This window comes from Molossus molossus, unplaced genomic scaffold (assembly GCF_014108415.1).
Source record: "Molossus molossus isolate mMolMol1 unplaced genomic scaffold, mMolMol1.p scaffold_m16_p_15, whole genome shotgun sequence".
NCBI lineage: Eukaryota > Metazoa > Chordata > Mammalia > Chiroptera > Molossidae > Molossus > Molossus molossus.
Genome location: NW_023425350.1, coordinates 38,598,842 through 38,622,525, shown reverse-complemented (window position 1 = coordinate 38,622,525; position 23,684 = coordinate 38,598,842). Strand labels below are relative to the sequence as shown.

General features: G+C 44.2%; 1 protein-coding gene across 4 annotated transcripts in view; it reads right to left on the bottom strand.

Moving 5' to 3' along the window:
- The window catches only part of EML6 (EMAP like 6), a 242,075-nt gene that overhangs the window by 134,516 nt on the left and 83,875 nt on the right, over nt 1-23,684 (bottom strand). For all 4 annotated transcript variants that reach the window (XM_036262726.1, XM_036262729.1, XM_036262728.1 and 1 more), the window contains exons 2-5: nt 13,203-13,362; nt 7,546-7,644; nt 4,530-4,598; nt 302-487 (exon numbers count right to left, since the gene is read on the bottom strand). In XM_036262726.1, the coding sequence (XP_036118619.1) occupies nt 302-487; nt 4,530-4,598; nt 7,546-7,644; nt 13,203-13,362 (514 nt within the window). The remainder of the gene's footprint in view (nt 1-301; nt 488-4,529; nt 4,599-7,545; nt 7,645-13,202; nt 13,363-23,684) is intronic.

Genomic DNA, 23,684 nt, shown 5'->3' with positions numbered 1-23,684 from the left:
AGTTTGGGAAGTGCTGGTCGACAAGATGAAACTGGTGATGGAATAGTTCTTCTGTGGAGCTAGTGCTGGTGAACAGCAACGCCAATAAGCCAATCAGGAACTGAGGTGAAGGCCAATTCAAGTATGACGTTTCCGAGATAGTTTTTAGGTGAACAAAAAAAAATTTGGGAAATCTTTCAGGCAAGTTTAGGGACTGTTCAGCAGAGTTGGCTGATCCTAAAGCAATGGGGGAAAAATAGAGAGATTTGTAACCTTAACTTATTTAAAAAAATCATACCAAATTTCCACACTGGATACTTACACTATGTGCTCCTTGGATAGTGCGGACCAAATTGAGCCCTTTCCAGACGTAGATGTCCCCATTTAAAGCACCAGAGTAGGTGATGTCTTCTTTGGCACACGCAAGGCAAAGGATGGTCTGAAGATCCCCTGTTTTGCCAAATATCCCTCTTTTTGCAGTCAGGGCATTTCCACATAGTGTCCAAAACTAGAAAGTAAGTGATAACATGAATAGATCCAAACAGAGAGTTTTGCAATGCATCTCATTATTAGTGTTTCTTTGCTTACCTCTCAATGCCTTCCATGATTTGCTGCAGCTGAACTAGGGACAAGTAATTTAACCTGTTTTGCTGGGACAGCAGAGAACATTTCAGCCAACTAACAACATTAAAAAACTTATATTTCAAAATGTTCCAAAATTCCAAAACTTTGCTAATTGTTTAATAGTCATTTAATATAAAAGGTCAATGTTCCCAGAATTGGGATAAAGTGGATGAATCACTATGTTTTTGTTTGATTAATTTCTTGTCAAGTTATAGAACTAGTATAGGTTCATCTTATGGAAGTTTAGAAATACAGAAAAGATAAAGAGAAAAACTGAAATTATCCACAACCTCCTGTTAACGCATTGATCTATATTCTAGGCATTTTTTTGGTGTGTATAAATATATTTGGAAACCATTTCTTTCTAACTAAAAATGTTATAAATCTTCACTGTAAAAATATTACTTAGAAATATGTTTTTAAATATAAGCTATATTTCCATATAGCCAAATAAATGACTAGGCTTTTCAGGTTTAGTGGTATAATTTATCATGTGGAAAACCAGTGAGCTACTTTATAGAAAGTATCGGGGAGAAATTAAATATTTTGCTTTGACATCGTTGGTAAAAATATATAAAATGATATAACTTTAGTGCCATGTAGATGGTCCCTCACAGTTTATGGTGGCTCTTTACACGTGTGTAGTTATTAAATCTTCTTAATACCCTGGGGAAGAGGCTAATCCCCGACAGATGGTACTCCGCCCATTTGGCAGTGAAGACAGCACCCACACGTGGCTTACTGAAGGGAAGGGTTCAAGCGGGGTCTCTGTGACCAAATATTGAAATTCTGATCTTTGCCTTGAGGACTTCAGATCTAATGAAGATACATATAAAACCAGAGATCATTTAAAGGAGCACATTCAGACTACATAAAAGTGGCAAGAGAATTCAGAGAGAGAGAAGCCTGTTGAATTAACTGGGACGAGGAGGAGGAGGATCTGGATCAGTGGTGAGGAGGACATGGCCCTGGGGTGCAGGAGAGCCGGATTAGGCAAATCTAGGTGACAGGGAAGGTGTGAGGAAAAATCAGTGACAACCCTGATATTCTGTGCCTGCAAAAGAGGACACCATGGTGGTCCTCTGGGGGTAGCCGGGTGTCCCAGCAGCAGTTCTGCGACGGCTGCACCGCCAGCAGGGCCGGACCCAGACAGCTGTGGCGGAGGTGGCCCTCAGGGAGGATGAGAGACAGACATGTAACCCTTGGAGACATGCAGGAATCTTCTCTCATTAAAGAGAAAGTGCCAACTTTGGTGAGTTATTTCTTTGGGTATTGTTTTTATGAAAGTGTACATGGAAAACATAAAAATATCCGAGAGGAGACAGGTATAAGCTTTGGTAAAACATTTAATATTTAAGTATTAACTTTGAACCTGAACGAACTATTAGACACAACTACATACATGCCAAAGAACTTGCTGTTTGTGGTGACGCCTCAAGGCAGACACTTTTCTTTCTCATTATCTCCCCAGGCATAAAGATTAAGAGGAGAGTATTTATTTTGTAAATTATTTTGCCATTGATGTGAGGTGTGCACTATGGCCTGAGTTACTGAAATATTTCTAGATGGACCACCTCAAAAACAGAGACCATTATCCTCAGACACAAAGGGTTTCTGATAAAATCACCCAGGCAGATGGTATCATGTCAACAGCTAACATTCCAAAGAATCAAATGATTATCTAAAAAGGCACCTATAAATGTAATGCCAGGATAGGTATGAGATTTGCTCCAGAAAACAGCAAATCTTTGACACATTATCTCTTCTTGAGAGGCACCTCCTGTTTGGAAAACAGGGACAGTTTAGGGTGACAACACATTATTAAACCCACATCAAATGAAGACTCATTGTCTATCTTCTGCAATCTCCATTCACAGATTAAAATGCAAATTTTGTTGGAACTGGCAGTTACGTTGGAATTCATCTGGTCCAGGTAATCTCCAAGGTCCCTCTGTGACTAGAGACTGGAGAAGGATCAACAACACCCACCAACCTGGGAAGCTCATGAGCTATAAAACCAACCAAGCAGACAATGCTCAACTGCTACTGTCTTTGAAGCATTCATTTCAGTTCACTACAATTTGCCTGTTTGCAAAACCAGAAAGGTTTTCACTGAAGCCACAAAAAGTTCACATAAAACTATTTTTTGGGGCATGCATCAAAGGTTTGGCATTCACCTTGTGCCTGGAATCGTTCGTGTGTGTTAGGCAGCGTCTGGGGAAAAGGGTGGGGATCTTAAGAATTGCATGGAGAAAATACAGTGAAAATAATTTGTTGATGCCTGTTGAAATCTGATGTGGATTTCTTTCAAAGCAAATGAATAAAAAATGGCTGTTGGGCATTTGCAGGTTTTTCCATTTGAGGTGAAAATGCTTGTTTTTACTTGGGGAAAAAATGCCTAAATCCGCTAAAATACAATTAACAAATTTAACATGGTAAGCAGCTCTTAGTGTTTTCAAATAAGGTTCCAAGGCTTCCTCATTCTCTGCTTCTAGATTTAACTGATTAAAAGTTAGAGTTAACCGAGGATGGAAAGAAATAGGAAGAAGCTACAGAATTCTATCCATTAAGCATCTATTATTTTAAATAATCTGGTTTGGGGGAGGGACAAGGTAGGGAGTTAAGCCAAGTTATATTATTAACTGTTTTCTAAGTGGAAAGAGTTCTCCACAGGGTTCCAGAGACCACGTTTAAATCTTACCTGTGCCACCATTTTTATGATCTTAGGAAATGGGGAAATAAGTTAACATTATCGTGTCCCTACTGGTTCTACACACTGTTTAATGTCACTCGATAAACTCAGGAGATAGCGATCCTCCCACCCCCTTTCTTTCCCTAGAGGAAGAACGCCGCAGGGAGATCGCACAGCTTTCCCAGAGTCCAGCAGAGGGAGATAAAACCAACAGTCAATATAACCTCTTAGGTCTTGGCTTCCCTGCTGCAGAACCCGCAGGCTGGATGGCGGCTCCGGGGCAGGGTCCCCGGCTTCCAGACAGTACCGCAGCCTCACCGACAGGGGGCTCATCGTGAGCTCACTATTTCTTCACTGTCCGTGGCTCACAGGACAACTCAGTGCCTTTGCAATATTTTAGACTGATTAGAAACTCATGTTGGCAGACACATATCTTTGATCAATAAACAAGTGTTAAGGTAATTAGTACTTAATGGCTACAGTGTATTTCGTGGCCAGAATCTTTCCAAATATTGGTTCCTGTGGAAAGTTTTAAACAGAGGTTCGTTGGTAATGAGAACATTGATAATCTTTGAACATGTCATGTGCCAAGGTCCTTTCTGCTCTCCAGTCCCAGGATTTCAGGGGTGACTGGTGCCTCCTCTTAATTCCTGACTGAAGTGCACCCCCTCCGCTGGGCTCTGCTGCCTCCTAAGCCCTCCCTACCAAACTCACCTTCCCCCAACACAGTTCAAATACATCCCCTTCCTGACACGCGCCATCCCTCAACCACGTGGTTCTCTCCTTTATCCCTACAGGATTTGTTTTGCCTCTTACAGAATGTTCCTTTTTAATGTTTTCATTGCTCAACCTCAAGCAAATTGAAAATAGAGTCAGTTTTTGTTCCTTCACATGGTACAAACCCCACTGTTCATGAAATTTAATGAGTTTTCTCAACCGCCAGGTGGGCAGTGTAAACCAGGAGGGAGGATCCTCCACCTGCTGCTGAAGCACCAAGTGCCTGTACGTCAGCAAACATCTCGGGTTAAAATCGGGCCTTTGCACAGAGATTGCACAGTGTTTATGAAGCCCTCGGGCATTGGTAGGACACCTGAGGCTCGCTTCCTTCCAGATCAGAGAAGCAGGTAGGAAGGCTCTGAATTTAAGGAAAGCAATGCAAAGTCAAGCAGTTTCTCAACACCAAAGTTTCTTTTCATATAAGGTACCAAAAATGTGAAAAAGATAATTACTTTACCTTTATATGTTTTACTCCACAGCTAACCACTCTGTTTGGCTGATATGGATCCCAGGAAATATCAAAAATCTGTTAAAAAAATATTAAAAGTTGCCATGTTAGTCATTCATGTGTTTTTGCCTTCTTTTGGAGAGCAGTCCATACGCCAATACTCTACCCTAACACCTACGACACAGTGTTACTGACACAGGCTGCAAGGGGGAGAATCTGGCTCTGGAGAGGAGTCAGGAATTGCTAACATGCTTTATCACCTCATGTCCACTTACCTCAGGCCTGAAGGGAGGTAAGAGTTAACCACCTCACTGAGAACAAACTGGTGTCACAGTTTTGACTCTGTCCATGCAGGATAAATGAACTGTGATGACATAGGTAATTTTTTTTTTTATCCTCACCCAAGGACATTTTTCAATATTTTGTTCAGATAAAGTAGGAGGGAGAGAGAGAGAGAGAAACATCGATGTGAAAGGGACACATCGAGTGGTTGCCACCCACACGACCCAACCAGGGCCGGGGACAAACTGCAACTTAGGTCCATGCCCTTAATGGGAACTGAACCCAGGTCTCTCCAGACCGCAGGCTGACGCTCTAACCACTGAGCCAAACCGGCCAGGGCCGTAGGTAATTTTTTGATCAACTTTTTTATAGTTCTCCACAATGCTAATAGAAACACTTTTCAGATAGTTTTACAAATTAAAAAAAATAAAAATAATTATAAAATGCTTCATTTTAAGTAGGAAAATGTTTAATGGTCAACTACAACTCTGTGTGGCCAACAATTTCTAGTATCACGGAAGTTACTATCCCTGAACACAAGGCAGGGGCATGAACATGGCACTGACTTAGTCCACCGAAAACAGTTCTTCAGACCATCATTTTAATCTGATCCAAAATACTATCATATTTTCAGTTTTCCAAGGAACTGAAAACATATCTGCTAGTCTTATATGTTCTTTAAGAACAGACAGCAGGCAGCTTGCAGGTAGTCCTGTTTCTACTTGGGGGACAGGGAAGAGAAGACTGTTATCCTTTAGGGTCAAACCACCTGTGGCAATTGTTTAAAGTGCATGTTTCCTTGGCCCCCCGAGAGAACTGATTTAGTGGGTCTGAAATTGTGTCCAGGCACCTGCATTTTTAAACAGGGGAGATTCTGATGCATTCTGTGAAGCTCTAATAGAAAGAAGAACCAATTGCCAGGGCCAGAGTCTAGACCCAGAAAGCGCATAGGCTGCTAACTTCCCATCACACAGGAAGGGGCAATATGGGCCAATCATCAGAGAAAAGAGGGTGGCCCATAACCTTCGGTTAGGTAGAAAGGAGCAATTATGGACCACAGAAAGAGTACTGAAGAAAGAGCACTTGGTCCAAGTACCAGTGGGATCCGAGTACCACTTCAGCTATGCAAGCTCGGGCAACGCTTAGCATCTCCAGCCTTAACTTCATCTTCTCTAAAATGAATGACAGCACCTCAGTTTTGTTATGAGGTCAGTTAAGATAAGGTATGTATAATCATTTTGCAGGCTACAAAGCAAACATTATACAAATTAGTACTAGGAATTACTTTGGCCACTAAAATAATCTTGAGAATAATCATTTGCCCATAAGCAGCCAATAATCATTCATGTTAGCATCAGTAACAAAGAACAAAACTAGGTGTGATACAAATTACAGGCTTTGGGAAAACAATGTTCTAAAAGACAATGTTTCATTAAAACATTCTAGGCTGTTAAAATCCCAGAGTTCTCACTTTAGCAGCATTGCATTTCTTACAATATACTTACTCCTAACTGGAAGGTGTACAATGCAGTAACAAAGCAATAGGAAATTCATGCATTGATCCGATTCAATTTATTTTATAAGATATGACAGGATCACAGCATACACAGAAGCAGTAACACCCAAAATGTAAGCATCGCAAATATTTTCAACCTGTCATTAAGTTCTAAATTAATATCAATTAAATACCAGTAAGTTAATACCAACGCCTAGGGGTAGAGCCCAAGCATCACTATGCTGTAACATCTCCTCAAGTATTTTTATGTGTAGTCAGGGCTAGGAACCATTAGGTCAAAGGGATGCCATGCCTCTTCTGACACTCAAGGTCCACTGCTGGGTCACTCCCAGGCTTTCTGAGAACTTAATCCTCGAGTACAGTTTGCCCAAATGTGTAGCAACAACTATTGGATCCCCTTAATACCACAATTTTCCATAGATGACCATGCTGTTCATATAAAAAAATTGTTTTAGAGTTCACATAAAGCAAGAGACAACAAATTTAATATTTAATTAAGAACTCATTCTGCATGGGCAGATAATTGGGCAGAAATACAAAGCAACTAGTAATCAAGGTAAGACAATCGTGTAAATTCATTATTTTTTAATTAGAAAAATCAAGACAGTGAAGAAGTCGCCAAATTATGTTAATTATGCAAGTCACTGGAGAAATAGATTTCTTACAAGTTATGCATATACGCCTGCTTCATGTCCTATCTTGTCAGCCATGACTAGGTGGAAGCATCATTTCTGGTCACACCGACTTCAATGTGAACAATAAGCAGGCCACAACCTACATTCAAGGTTCTCACACATAGCAAAGAATCACAGAGCTGTCATTACATACATTTGAAATTCAAATGTATATGCTTATAAATGTATTTTGTGAATATTAATTTCTAATAACTATTTCCATTTCTAAATGAATACATCTAAACTTTGCATATAATTTCAAAATTGAATTCTATTTTGATTTTATGAGGGAGCAATAAAAAGCAGTAAGAACTTAAATAAAGCATCCGATTGCCAAAAGAGATGCCAACATAGCTATTTAGGCTAAATTAATTTTTAAAAACAGTATGTTTTTAAGTTGAATATGTAGAAAAAATATACATGTGGAATATGTACTTTTAAAAGTATTACAAACTCTGAGAAGCTCTACCATACCCCCCCACCCACCCCCCACCCCACCCCCACACACACACTTACACAATCTACCTGACTCCATCCAACAAGGTCCTCTTACCCGGTCGGAGTGGCCGGTGGCTGAGGCCAGAAGTTTTCCCTTCCTCCAGTCCCAAATGCAGACTGTGTTTTTGGCATCCAATCCCACAGAGGCTAAACGCTAAAAGCAAGAACAATAATTTAATACATAAGAATTACGGCAAGATTTCCCATAATCCATGCCTTCTTTCAACAAATGGCCACTGCTTGTCTACCTTGGGCCAAGCTTTGAGCTTCTTATGCGGGAAAAAAAGTCACTTCTCAAGATCCATCTTAAATCCAAAGCATATACTGACATTTCAAAAACCTATCAATGGCACCTCACTTGTCCTTTTTTTTACCCTCACCTGAGGACATTTTTGCATTTATCTTCAGATAGAGTAGAAGGGAGAGAGGGAGAAAGAGAGAAAGAAAAACATTAATGTGAGAGAGACACATCAACTGGTTGTCACCCACTCGACCCCAACCAGGGCCCAGGACAAACTGCAACCGAGGTACGTGCCCTTAGTGGGAACTGAACCTGGGCCTCTCTGTTCCGTGGGCCAATGCTCTAACCGCTGAGCAAAACTGCCCAGGGCCTCATTTGTCCTTCTTAAACATAGAAAACATGTGTGCAAAAATCTCATAAATCTCTGATTAATCAGTGATCACAGGAACAGAACTTGAAGGCAGGGTTTAAATTTAATTTTTAAATTTAAGATCTTAACGTGAGATTTAAGAGCGTCTAGGATTTTATAGTCTGAAAGCCACAACAAACTGCTAGAATGAAAGGTTTTGACAAACACATAGAGAAGAAATCCCAGAAATGAACATTATTTTCATTCTTCATTTCTATGATTTCACAAACATGTCGAGTGACCACAGAGGACACATACTTTTAGTGAAATGGACTGAAACTCCAGCTCCCAGTCAAATTCTTTGGGTTCACATCAGGATTTGTCCTCAAAGGGAAAGGACCATTTAACATGAGCAGTGTCCAAATCCACATTAGAAACACCACAATCAGAGGTACTAGCAGGGTACCACTTCTAAGGAAACAGCCAGGCATAAGACCCTGAAAAATTAATTAATGTCCTTAAATCTCAGGTTCCTCATCTGTAGTCTATTTACATAGTAGGATTTCTGTGTGGATCAGTGAAATAATGTAAGTCCAAGGGTTTTAAAAATATAATATTACTCCAGATATCAGGTTATACTACAAAGCGACTGTAACCAAAACAGCCTGGTACTGGCACAAGAACAGGCATATAGACCAGTGGAACAGAACTGAAAACCCAGAAATGGACCCAAGGCAATACGCTCAATTAATATTTGACAAAGGTGGCAAGAGCATACAGTGGAGTAAAGACAGCCTCTTCAATAAATGGTGTTGGGAAAATTGGACAGCTACATGCAAAAAAATGAAACTAGACCATCAACTTACACCATACACAAAAATAAACTCAAAATGGATAAAAGACTTAAATGTGACCCGTGAATCCATAAAAATTCTAGAAGAAAATGTAGGCAACAAAATTTCGGACATCATACGGAGCAGAATTTTCACTGATACATCACCTAAGGCAACAGAAATAAAGGAGAAAATGAACACATGGGACTACATCAAACTAAAAAGCTTCTGCACAGCAAAAGAAACAATCATCAAAATGGAAAGGCAACCCACTGTATGGGAGAACATCATTGCCAATGATGTATCAGATAAGGGGTTAATTTCCAATATATACAGAGTGCTCATACAACTCCACAAAAGGAAGACAAAGAACCCAATTAAAAAATGGGCAGAGGAGCTGAATAGACACCTCTCCAAACAGGACATACAAATGGCCAAGAGACATATGAAGAAATGCTCAACATCACTAATCATCAGAGAGATGCAAATTAAAACAACAATGAGGTATCACCTCACACCTGTCAGAATGGCCGCCATCAACAAATCATCAAACAACAAGTGTTGGCGAGGGTGTGGAGAAAAGGGGACTCTAATACACTGCTGGTGGGAATGCAGACTGGTGCAGCCGCTATGGAAAACAATATGGTGCTACCTCAAAAAATTAAAGATTGACCTTCCATTTGACCCAGTGATCCCATTGCTGGGAATATACCCTAGGAAGCCTGAAACACCAATCAGGAAGAATATATGTACCCCCATGTTCATAGCAGCACTATTTACAATAGCTAAGATCTGGAAACAGCCCAAGTGTCCACCAGTAGACGAATGGATCAAAAAGCTGTGGTACATATACACAATGGAATACTATGCAGCGGTAAGAAAGAAAGATCTCTTATCCTTTGAGACGACATGGAGGGACCTGGAAAGTATTATCCTAAGTGAAAGAAGCCAAGCAGAGAAGGACAAATACCACATGATCTCACTTATATACGGAATATAATGAACATAACAGTCTGAGGAATACAGTAGACCCAGACACATGGAAGTGGGGCACAGACTGACATCCCTCAGAAGAGGGGATGGGGGTGGGGGGGTGGGAAGAGATAAACCACAGAACTTATATGCATGTATGCATGACCAATGGACATGGACAACTAAGCCAGGGACAGGGTGGAGGGGGGGTGGGGTGGGGGGTGCCAATGGGGTAAAAAGGTAAAATATCTGTAACAAAAAAATAAATTAATTAAAAAATTTAAAAAAAATAAAAATAAAATAAAAAATAAAAATATAGTATTACTCAAGTAGAACAGTGTCTGAGCTTATGTATTTCATCAAGTATGTTTGTGTGTGTGTGTGTGTGTGTGTGTGTGTGTGTGTGTAAATGTGTGTATGTATGGAATGACAGACAGCTAGAGATGGCTATATGTACACGTGTGATTACGCAGAGATTATTCAGGTTTCTTCACCATAGATAGCTTCCATTAGGAATATTTAATATTAAAAATACATTGCTTGAGGTTTTTAAATGTATCTTTAGGAAAGAAGGTCTTTGCTGTAAATTTTAATTGAGTGTTCCAGAATGGAAATGATTTGTTAAAGACATCATTATATTTTTATTCATATAAGAAAATTCAAAGTAGATGAATTCCATTCAGCTCACTCTTTTTCTTTTCCTTTTTCTTTTTTTTAATAGAAAAAGCAAACATAAACCCAGACACTAAAGTAAAATCCACATTTCTTGACTGAGAAAAAGCCAAAAGGAATCCATTTTCTTCATTTGTAGGGACCGACCCCATAGCTACCTGAGCAGCATTTATATTGCCTTTTGTTGCTTGAGAAGGGATGAGCCATTTGTCATTTTCTAAATATCACTCGCTCCCAGTGGACTCTGCCTAGGGAATGAGGCGGACCCGAAGCAGCAGGCATCAGCAAGCCAGGAAATCCATCATGGCCAGCAAACGGGAGGTTATTTCTCTCGGCTGACAGTGAGGTACCAGAAAGTCCACCCCCATCCCCACCCCAACCCTGCAAAATGGAGCCTAAAAGATAAAGCTGATTCCCTCCGTTACATGACATTTTCCTTGTGATGCTTTAGGGCAGCGAGGTGCAACCAGTGCGCAGCAAGAATTTTTAAAACATGCAACACGTGACTATTTAGTGAGGGGCGCTACCCTCTTTTCCCTTAGATTGTCAAAGAAAAAAATGACAAGAGCCGCCTGGTGTGAATGAATCAAAATTATACCTTTTTTTTTTTTTGGTCGAACTGGCAAAAATATGTTTTTTGGTGGGTCTCAAAATTTTAGTAATTAGTTTATGTGTGCCATGAGATGAAAAAGGTTGAAAACCACTGCTTTAGAAAAAATTTGATAAAGAATGCTTGCTAGAAAAACAAAACTGAAATCAGATGAGAGAATGCGCATGTAAGTATACATCTAAGCACACATCTACACTTGTACGTGCTTATACATTCTGACACATTCATTGATTTAGCAGGAAGTCAACAACTGCAAGTTTGAACAAATGTCACTAACCAGCTTCTTCTCTTTAGATGTGGATATACAATGAAATGCGGGCATTATCCTGACTACATTAGACAAGATTACAGAGTACTAAAATCAAAAACATATATACTAGGGATCTATGTTGTAGTGAATCTAATTCTAGGAAGAAAAATGAATAATGATCATTATTCTCTCAAAATAGCAGACTACAAGTACATAAGTGTTAATTGTTTAAAAAGTGACTCCAACCAGCTCCAGTCCTATAATCCACTGAACACCACACCAACTCCAAGTGGTCGAGCCCCTGTGAATAATTTGACAGATCTTTCCACAGCACAGACTTACAGAATTAACTCTGAAATTGGACAAAAATAGGGTTAAAGAAATTAACTGGCAGAAATAGGGAGAGTAAACCAACAGAATCAAGGTGGCCTAGGGCCGTGGAGAAGGTCAGGGACAAGGCCTGGTGGGGAGGAGAAGGCAGTGGGCACCAGGAATGACCCCTCGATATTTCCGCTCCCTTTTCCGTAACATTTTTTTTTTTTTTTTAATCCTCACCTGAGGACATTTTTTCATCTTTTGTTCAGGTAGAGTGGGAGGGAGAGAGAGGAACGGAGAGAGAGAGAAACATCAATGTGAAAGGGACACATCAAGTGGCTGCCACCCACACGACCAACCAGGGCCGGGGACAAACTGCAACCGAAGTACGTGCCCTTAGCGGGAACCGAACCAGGGTCTCTCCGGACCGCAGGCCGACGCTCTAACCTCTGAGCCAAACCGGCCAGGGCCGTAACATATATTTTTAATTGAGATACAACTGACATCTAAGACATAAAAATATCTTTTCTGCCAAGTGTTGCTGGAAGTCAAAGGAAAGACAGAGACTTTGTTGGGGGCCCTGGGGAGGCTCCACAAAGACCTTAAAGCTCTCGGAAGAATGAGTCACTTTAAGGGGCCAAGAGGCCGAGCAGGCCCTGGAGGCGGGAGGACAGCTGAGGCAGGGTCTGGAGGGGCAGAGGAGCAGGTCTCTCACTGCCGGGGGTCGTGACCAGGGGGCCAGAGGAGCTCGTTAGCCTAGAATACCCGGCTACGAAGTGTGGACCTCATTCAACGGGTACTCTGATCTTTTCTCGTTTTTAACCACTTCTCTGACACTTTTTTCCTCTTGGTGAAATGTATTATCAAGACATTTACTTTGTGGAGACCAGTGAAGAAGTTACTTAAATTGTCAGGCATGACATGGATTTGGAACTTAAAAGATGGTGGCAGAGAGCACGGGAGAGGATGACTGTCAATAACTAAGGAAACTAATAAACTAATCAATACACATGAACCAGTGACTGCTTGAAGTGTGGGGAAGTGGGCAGGGAAACGGAGTTGGAAGTGACCTCAGGGGACAGGGTCAAAGAGAATCTTCCCAGTGAACTATTAGGAGGCGATGTCAGAAGCCAGGGAAACCAAGGTGATGCTCAGGGTGGGAGGCGGGAGCCCACGGAGGAAGGAGAAGCCGAACTGCTGGTCAGGATGGACGGAGCAGCCTGTGCCCATCGCTTCCCTTCTGGAGGTTTTCTACCAGATGGAGAGACTGGTGGAACCAAAAGGGGCTTATTCGGAGCTGGCGTCAGTGCCACAAGCTCGGGAAAGGACCAAACAGGTGAACATGGAAGAGGCTGCCGCTGGGAGACGGCCAGGGTGGACAGACTCTCCAGGCTAAAGGCTATGTGCACAGACTGCTAAGTGACTTAGGAGAAATCACTCAAGGAAATGAAAATAGAAAAAGATACACACCTGTCCATCCGAGTCGAAGGCCAGGCAGGCGACTCCATGGGTATGGACATCTTTAAGAATGGACACAGTCTGCACATTATAGGAATCCCATATACATATGTATGGCTCCTTCCCCACTTGGCCAGTTGCAACAAGAGTTTTATCTGGGTGTAAGGCAAGGCTGAAAAAGAAAAAGGCTCCTTTCACATCCTCCTACTGAACACAGTTAAGAAAAACACTGACATGTTATTATCCACATTTGTTTCTCATTTTAATCATCCAAAGAAAAAGCTGAACTGCCCTCTCCGCCAAATAGTTAATTATATTGGTCTAAATATAAATGTTCAACTTTGGCAAAGAGAGGCTTAGCACAATTTAACAACAATTCCATCTGATTTTACCTACTTAGTTACCTTGAAAATGAGATGCTATTATGATTATTATTCTATGATTAGAAAATCTTCCACTTGTCTTTCTCTGACTGGCTTATTTCACTTAGCAGAAGGTTCTCCAAGGCAAGTACTGTGCGGTTTCACTCATATGTGGAATCAAATGAACAAAATGAACGAGAGAGAGAGAGAGAGAGAGAGAGAGAGAGAGAGAGCAAGCTGACAGCTGTCAGGAGGTGGTGGGGCTGGGTTGAGGGCGTGGGGGTATTGAGCAAAAAAGAAAAAAAGAGAAAGAACTCATGCACAATAAATAAACAAATAAAAATTGGGGAAAAAATCTTTTATATGGTTTTATAACTGCTCTATGTCATGATGGTTACTTACTGGTTTTGAAACTAGTATTCAGCTTTCAAGTTAGCCTTCGACTTTAATTTAGGGGAGAGTGCTGTTGCTAGGAGAAAGTGCACTTCGAATTCATCAAAGCTGCCTGCAGAAGCTACCACCGCATTCGGATTTCAAAGCATGGAGAGGTCCAGACTCCGGTGCTGCTGCTATTGCCTTGGATTATGTACTTTAGGTGAAACTGTCTATTCCCCGTTGACTGTGACACCAAGAGAAGGACCAGTGAACCTGCCTGCGGCTTGTCGCCGGTTCCGAGTCCAATCAAAACAAAACCTTGTCAAACATCAAGCAGCATGTCCAGGAGTCCGTAGCAGTCAAGAGGGAGGAGTGCTGTCATTATTGTTCCTAGCTGAGAAATCACTCTTTTAAATTCACTGTTTAAAGAAGTTGTGCCTTTCTAAAAATAGGTATTGGGACTTTAAAACAAAACAGAAAAGGGCACATTACTACCTATATAAGAAAAAACTAGCAGGTGACTGTTTGCACAGTAACAAAAGTAGGGGTTTTTCTCCTTTTCAAGTCCAGCATGACTTTAATAAGAGGATGTGCTCTGGAATCAAACCCTGGATTTGCACATTGGCTGCCCCTTACTACCTCTGGCCCTTTGAACATACTGCTTGATTTCCTTTGCCGCAGGTTCCTCACCTATAAAACGCAGATGCTGTATAAAAATAGGGAATATAATGACTACAGAGCATCTAGCACAGGACCTGGCACAAAGCACTTGATACTCAAGCTTATCACCATCACTTGTGTGACTGGCATCGGGTGGACACAACCAACATATTCGTGTCTCTGTGGATACCGTGTGCTTCGCTAAAACATACTCATTCCTGGTTATCTCTGGCTCCGGGTGTGGTCTCCACAATTCTGCAGCCACCAAGCACCACAGGGTGTCACGTGGCCCTCATCCTACTGTGCTCCCTTCCTGGGGCTCCCACCAAACCTAGCGCCATCTTCTGCAGAGGACCCCAGTACCACCGCTTCCTCGCTGGCGGCCCTCCCGGGCCAGTCCCCTGGAGCTGAGAGCAGCTTGTCTTCCCAGGAGTTCCCAGAGCCCACTCCACGGCCCCGGCCCCGGCCCAGGCACTGACTCAGAAGCTGGTCTCCACGCTCCCATCGAGGCTGGGTGCTGCATCGGGTCTGTTTTCCATTGCAGGCAAAGAGGGTGCAGTGAGAGCCCCCAGGATGCGCTTCGTGGCTTCGGCTCTGGTGGGCAGTGGGTTCAGGTCCAAGTGAAGGTGCAGGAAAAGGATGGGCTGAGTGTCAGCGGGGGCTAAAGACGGTGGGATCAGGCCCCACCTGCTGCTGCCAGCACCCCGCTCCCCAGGGAAGCCAGAACTCCCGGGATCTCGGGAGTTCACGGGGGCCAGCAGAGGAGCCCAGCGATGAGAAACACCTGGTGCCCATACCAAGGCGCCCCCATCCTTGATTCATTAGTAAGGGGTCTGGCTCACACCACCTGTCAAGCAAACCCCGCTCCTCCGTGATGAGTCACCTTCCCCCCACCCTAAGTCAGAGTCCCACTGGTCTGCCCAGTGTTGGGGACCAGGCTCTGGCCTAGAGGCTGTGCAGGGGCGGATCGCCCAAGGAGAGAACCCGAGAGTGAACTGTGCCAGGGCCACAAATCTGTCACCTTCAGAAGGACGAAGTCTCTGGGGCATCGATGTGGCCTCTGGCTCAGCCCCTGGGGCCCACAGTCCAAGGCCACAGCAACCCAACAGTCTCACTGCACTTCCTGGGCGGCAGCAGCAGTGAGATGTCTAAAATCTGCCCCAGGACCCATGGCTGCCTGTTCCTGGGGCCTTTCCCTGAAGCACAGCCTCAGGGCATCGCTCTCCCCTGACAGCAGGCCTCTCCCCCAGCCCTTCCCTCAGGGAATCAGGGGATGCTCTCCGCCCTGAGCACCCAGCAGGGAAGCCCAGGGCTTTGGGTGGGGCCCGAGGGGAGGGCCTGGGTTTCCTAGGGAGGCAAACAAGGTGCCTGTGCACTTTATGGCTTCAGCTGTGTAGCGGGGAGTGCGTGAGGGTCCAGATGGGGGGCAGGAGAGGACAGGCTGGGATGCACGGAGCATCAGGGGAGGCTCATAGATAACTCAGGCCCACGTGTGCTGCTGAGACCACTCTCCCCGGGAAGCCCATCTCTGAGAACCAAGGCAGTCCTAAGGGCCGGCAGAGAGGTCCTGGGGTGAGAACCCCTGGGTGCCCGTAGCCATCTACAAGTGCTTGCTGGGAAATGTGTCCCCAGGAATCTTTATAAGGAGTAATAATATAAAAAGACAACATATATAAAGGCAGAGCTTGTCCACAATAGGTGACTGCTAGAGGCTTTAAAACTTTTCACGGTTGTAGAACACTTGAGCATCCAGACCTGGTGAGAGGTGACCAACAAGGTACAAAAGGACCCTCACAATCTCAGTTTGCTGGGGCAGCTTTGGTATTTGATGGTATCTAGATGTCCTAGTACGGGAATGAGGGGTTGGAGATGGATGATTTGTAACCTTGAGATAATGCATTCTTAAAACCTGGCCAGCCTAGGATCAAAGTGTGTGTGTGTGGACAGACAGGTTTGACTGATGGGCAGGAACACTGCCTTGCTTGCACTGCATGCTTCTGTTGCATGTGAATAAGATAAAGTTTGCATGACAAAGGCTGGAACACTGCCTCCAGTGGACGAATGGGTAGCAGGACTCAAGAATGTCTGGGTTTGTTATTTTTTAGCTTCAAAGTCTCTCTGCTACAAAAAGCAAGAGACAAGGCTAGGTTGTATGGTTTGCAGAGATGCCATCTCAAGGAAATAATTTACATAAATCCACTTGTAACCTGGGGAACCAATCTGCAAATAAATGGGACTGCACCCAAAGATCTGGAGCATTTGCTCTCTTGCAAAGCTCCCTCTCACTCCAAGCAGCGTGTGCTTGTAGTTCATTGCGTTGCACCAATCCCAGCAGGCCGAGAGACAGCACGTAGAAATGACAAGTAGATTGTGGAAGGCCATATTTGTTTCATTAAAGTAAGTGGATGGAAGCAGTCTGTGAAAACCTTATGACAAACTGATTGTGTATGTTACTCATTCATTCATTCATTCATTCATTCATTCAACAAACCCTTGTTTAAAGACCTAAGAAATGTCAGGTACAGCATTATTAATACATAAACAGAAAATACACTGCCCAAAAAGCTCAGCTTACAAGGAAGGACAGATGTGAATAAACAATAAAATGTCAGTACATATGGACAATGACAAAGAAAGATGGAAGATAGGAATGGAGTGACCAGCTGCCTGGGACTTCAGCGAAAACATGAGTTCATATGGAAGACGTGGTGCAAAGGGCATCCATGTGAAGGACAGTGTCCACAGCTAAGGTCCTGCAGAGAACAGCAGGAAATGAGATGGGGCAGCCGAGCTGGGCAGCCGTGAAGCAGGCAGGTGTCAGGGCACCACAGACAAGTGTTAGGACACAACATGAACAGGTTCACATTTCAGGAAGGAACCCTAGCAGAGCGGGGCACAGTGGGAAGCACAGGTGCATGAGGGGTGTTAGGAGAGCAGGCAGGGAGGCCAGTTAGGGAAAGGTGAGAGACAGAGAGGTAATTCAGGGGTAGAGGGGATGGAGAGGATGAGTCAAGGGATAGTTAAGGGAAAGAGAAAAAAGGTTTAAGATGCTGAGACTAAGGAAAAGCTTGAGCATGTCTAAGGTGGCAGAAGGTTTTTGCTTGGGCCACTGTGTTTATAACTCACAGAGCTTGGCCGCATTAGAGTTTGAAGCCTATGAGCCTGATCCTGGGGAAATGGTCTTCACTCCATCCCATTTTTAGTGGGGACACCAAGGAGACTCCTGAGGTCTGGAGTCCTGAGGGGTCTGGAGAGGAGGATCTGACTAGACCATATGCTACAGGAGGGCAGGGTGGTCACTATCACTCTGTACACAGTTCCTGAAACATCACATGACAGAGGACACATGAGCAAAGGCAATGCCTGGGGACGGGAAAATGAAGAGGGGTGAGCATACTTCCCCTAAATGGTTAGGGACACTTTCAGGAGACATAAATGAAATTCTCTGGCCACGATCAAAGCTTCTATTTAAAAATGCTTGAGCCTAGCTGGTGTGGCTCAGTGGACTGAGCATCATCCCATGGACTGAGAGGTCCCGGTTCCATTCCTGGTCAGGGCACATGCCCGGGTTGGGGGTTCGATCACCAGTACAGGGTGTGCAGAAGGCAGAGATGGATGTTTCTTTCTCACACTGATATTTCTCTCTCTCGCTCCTTTTCTCTCTCTCTCTAAAAAATCAATAAAAACATATTTAAAAATAAATTTAAAATGTTTTAAATAAAATAAAAATGCTTGAGATACTTGGGAGATCCCTAAGGTTCAGAAGCACCCCGAATTGAAAAAAATAAAGAAAAAAAAGTCCTGGGTCATCGTTCTTACTATCATTTCTTTCTTTTTAATCCTCATCTGAGGACATTTTTCAATTTTTTGTACAGACAGAGTGGGAGGGAGAGAGAGGAAGAGAGAGAGAGGGAAACATCGATGTGAAAGGGACACATCGAGTGGCTGCCACCCGCACGACCAACCAGGGCCGGGGACAAACTGCAACCGAGGTACGTGCCCTTAGCGGGAACCGAACCCGGGTCTCTCCGGACCGCAGGCCGACGCTCTAACCGCTGAGCCAAACCTGCCAGGGCTTTACTATCATTTCATGATTCCTGACTTTTTTCACTTCCTTGACTGAGGAGGGGAAATAAAATAGACAGTTTTCAACAAACCTATAAGAGGCATATGAATAATTTCTCAGTCGAAGTTACTCAATTAGCAGTGTGACCTAAAAACATCCATTGTGGATTTGAAGTATTTTTACTCTGGTTATTATTGTTCTTTTCCTTCATAGTAAAGCCATACATTTATCACATTTATGAAAATGTTCACATTGGAATTGTTTTACTTTTTTTGTTGCTTTGGGGTTTTGGGGGGGGGGGGGTTGCCAGAAATTCCTTTTTGTTGTTCTTCCCAGCCCATGATACCACATTGACCCATGTGCCTCCTTTGTCATTTAACTACATTAACAAAAATCATCTATTTCTCCTTTTCTGAGCCAAGAGTCTCCGGCCTTCCTTCTCTGGCTTGCACACCGATTGGTTCAAACGACTCATAGCGCTCCTGTTTATCCATGTCAAGCAAAGGGGGGACGGGGGACAACCTTTGTTCACTTGGCCGGCTGTCGCCTTCCCGCCAGCTTCGCAGGAACTCGCTCCTTCACCTGGGTAACGCCACGACCGCATCCGTGCAGCCTCCAGGACGCAGCCAGGGGGCATTTTTATTTTACATGTGTCATATCATTTCAGCAGCACTTTCTACATCTCATAAGAGTGGGGGAAATGAACTGTGGCCAGCTTTAATCACTGGGTTTGCAAGAGGATAACGTAAGGGATCGGTAAGGGGGCCGTGGCTGAAGCGCTTGTTTCATAAGCAGGCTTGAAGCTACCATCAAAGTATCGGCTCCCTTTTCCTCACATCTCTTCAGTTAGGAATTCAAGAATTTCATAAAGTCATTGTGAGCAGTAACTGCTTTAGTCAAATCCCAAAACATCTTTTGAAATTTTAGTTCAGAAGCATCTAAATGACATATGAAAATACACTGATATGTGTGTGTGTGTGTATTCCTCATATAAAACCAAATCCAATCCCTACTGCATACTTCAAAACTGCTCTTTGCTCCTTCCACAGAGGTGCCCTGAGCCTAAGACGCTACCCTACAGTCATGCCTTTGGACCAACCAACAGATTGGAAGAGGCTGAGCCCCCTGGTCCTATTAAGGGGCTGTGGTGGAAAGAATCATGACCCCTGAACTCTTTCTGATGAGATTTTATGAGAAACGACTGACTGTTGGGTCCCCCCTTGGAGAAAGTTACCGAGTGGAAAGCACCCCCATTTCAGAGGCTCTGTTCTGCTCCCGGCTTCCCTTCACCCCCTTTAGCACCTCAGAACACGATGAGTCTTTCTGTGACTGGAAGTCCTGACATGACGCACGTATATTTTAAGTCCCCCTGACACCTGAAAGTCCATACATCCAAATCTCTACTTTTCTAAGAAAATATGCACTTTGCAAATTTTGGAAGTTATTATAGTCACAACAGCAACATCTTAATATTAAAACTTTACAAATGGACTGACTCCCTTTCCCTGAGGATCTCAGGACAATGGAGATCTCATTCCACAGCTTCAAGGTTCGGTGTCATTCTAGACCCCTCTGGTACTCAGTTTATTTCAGTGATGGCGTTGTACACATGGCTGCAAACTAGGGGTCAAGCTTTTGTGAAGTACTTTTCTCTGTGCCTATATAAATCTAGTTCCACTGGGAAATCCCATCTTCTGTGACCACAGCAATAGAAAGGGCCGCAGAGAAGGATTCCGTCACCCTGTCTAGGAGAAGGGATTGATTTGTTTCTCCAGGAAGCCAAGAGGGCAAAAACATGTCTTTCTGATGTCAGATAAGATCAGGAAGATTTCCAAACATGTTATGTGGGGAGAAGGTGAGAATTAATAGGGTTGTGGAAAGAGGAAGCCTTCTTATGATTCCTGAAGGCAAACAATTATGTACTTGTTCCAAAAATGCTCATGATTCCTACTTTACTTTTTAAAACCTCATTTCGTTTTTGCCCCAGTTGTTTCAGTGATTCTTTCAGTAATAACTTAGTATGTTAGTATATATATTTTTAATATTCTCACCAGGAAAGTATGAGAAAGCCTTCTCCCTCCCTTCCCTGAAGATAACCTTGAGAGAACGTCTCCAGTGTTGGAGGTGTAAGTACATCAAAATGATGAGGCTGGACCGTCTGCGGGCAGAGGGGAAGCCGTTGCTTTCTGGGCTGAAGAGGGAATGGCCCAGCCGCAGCGGGTGCTCACCTGTGAGGTGAGCAAAGAAAGGGCATGGGAAGGCTTTTGTTTAGCACAGTGGCCTGGAGGGACTGCGGCCTCGGATGGGGATGCCTGTGCTCCAGTCCTGCCTGGTCCCAAAGCTGCACTTGGTCCTGGAGTACCACCAGTGGGACTGTGATCCATCTGACACCATGGAGAGCGCCCCACCGTCCTGGTGGGCTGAAGGAAGATGAACAGAAGTAACACCTTGTGGATGAACCACCAGGGTCCACTGCCATGTTCCTGAACTGTGTAAACCCCTCTAAACTCATGGCTGAGTAGTGATTCCTCATCAACAACTCTGATGAGTGGTGCATCTAATGAGAATGAACGTGATTTATAAAAATAAAGAAATGCAACATATCGCACATGCTGAGTGTTTCCACACCTGCATTGATATGAAGCTATACTCCAGCAATACCTTAATAGCACACGAAGGAGGTGAAGGGCACGGTGGTTTGGCTGCCTGGGACCAAAGCCTGCAGTGGCCTGCTGAGCCAGCTTGGACTAACCGGCAAGAACTGTTCCATTTTGGCAATTCTGTGAATCAGTTATTAAACATGGCCACGGTTAAAAATTAAATCACAGAGACTTATAACTAAATAAATCCAGTTAAAAGTAATGATAACACATACTAAAACTACATTTTCTATTAACTATAGCATAAAGGTTATTTATTGCTATCCTCGCTATAAGGTAGAAATACTATAGAATGATGTGCTACTGCACCTCTCTTTCCAACTCTGTTTTAGTGGTTTGAAATCAGCCAGTGGGGAGTATTTACATCATGGAAATCAACAAATGCTACAAATCAGGGCTTGGTTCATTGTTTTGTTGATTGTCTCGACTTAAGACATAGAAGGATACAATGTTAATAACACAGTATAACCTTAAAAGTGTGCCATGTCTGTAGCTATTACATGGTGAAAAACATTGCCCTGGCTGGTTTGGCTCCATGGTTAGAGCATCGGTCTGCGGTCCAGAGAGACCTGGGTTCAGTTCGGCTAAGGGCATGTACCTCGGTTGCAGTTTGTCCCCAGCCCAGGTTGGGTCGTGTGGGTGGCAGCCACTTGATGTGTCCCTTTCACGTCGATGTTTCTCTCTCTCTCTGTCTCTCCCTCCCACTCTATCTGAACAAAAAATGGAAAAATGTCCTCGGGTGAGGATAAAAAAAAAAATTGTGAAAAACATTAAAAAATTGAGAAGATAGTCTTCCAGTATTCAAAAAGTATATCCAGTTCAGCAAAGAAGTCCCTCACAACATCAAGTGATTAAAGTTTTGATATATGTCTTTGTTGCTTCACATTTGTCTTATTAATAGAAATGAAAATATCAACCAACATTAGGTCAGAACTACACTCACTAATGTATATGCCTACACCTTTTCTGTTGGAGAGCTGGCTGTTGAAGTTACCAGTACATCACTGAAGCATATCTCTGCTACTTACTGGGTGTACGGTAAATGGGAACATGGGCCCCTTCCCCCGTGCGGGAAATACAGTGAAGGCCATCTGTAAGCGGACTGGCCAGAAGAAAGGCCAGAGAGAAACTGCTTCCAATGTGAGACTGGACTGTAACAGCTAATGTTTTGATTTTACACAGGCCTGTCACCCTCCCCCTGCAGGCCCTGTTTTTATCTGTTTTCTGTTCTCTATAAAACCTGGGAAAGAACAGGGATGGCTGTGGGCAGGACCAGAGGGAGGGTGAGTGTGTGAGAGAGTGTGAGTGGACGTGAAGGTGGATGACCAAACCCCTGCAGTGCAGAGACGTGGAGCAGACGGTCCCTGTGCTGTGGACAGAGCAGCCGGCTACCGCGGTGAGCGGCCCTTCAGGGTGCTTCTCCCTGCAGGTCCCACCATTTTGGAAGATCCCGGGTCTTCCCTGGGAGGTGACAGTGGGAGCGGCTAGGGCCCAGCAACCTGAGCCCACCAGTGCATTTGGCACCATTGGACCAGTGGACACTCTGTGTCAACACAGACCGGTGCACAGTAGTGGAGCAGTCAAGGTGCCTGTCGCAGAAGCCACAGACAGCCCGGGAGCCCAGCACCATCCCCCATAGTAGCAGCCCGATCAGAGTCCAGATATACTCCCAGCAACAGAGGCTGGAAAGCAGACATCCATCCCCAGGCAACAGAAGCACAGAACAGCCCCTGAGACCCATCCCCCAAAACTACAGCAAAAGATGAGCAGGAGTTGAGCCCCACAGGGCAGCAGCACTCCCCAGCTGCCAGCAGTGGGACCTGGGGCTCCACAGAGGCCTGTGCGGTCCAGTAGCTCACAAGAGCAGTGGGAAGCCAGAGCCAGAGAGAGACTGGTGCGATCCAGCTGCCTGCCCGCGGGATCTGCAGGGTGCAGGGCCACCAGAGAGGCCTGTGCGACCCAGCGGGGACTGTGCAATCCAGTTACCAGCGGGACCTGTGGGGTGCTGAAGCACCAGAGAGGCCTGTGTGACCCAGCAGCCCATAACATAGGCATAGAGCCTGGTCCCCAAAGGGACTGTCCAGTCCAGTTACCTGTGGGACCTGCAGGGTGCAGGGGCAACAGGAAGGCCTCTGCAACCCAGCTGTGCACAAGATAGGCTTAGAGCATGTGAAAATGGAGGCAGAGTGAATAGAAGCTATGCAGACAATCTCCAAGGACCAAACGGGAATTACAACTAAAATAAAGACATGTCCTCAGAAAAAAGCAGCAGGACAGGACCATATAACCAGGGACATTGCTAGGATCTGCTGAGGCACCAGAGGGTGGTGGGCTAGGAGCCCATGGACAGCAGCAGTCTTAGCTGTGAGCA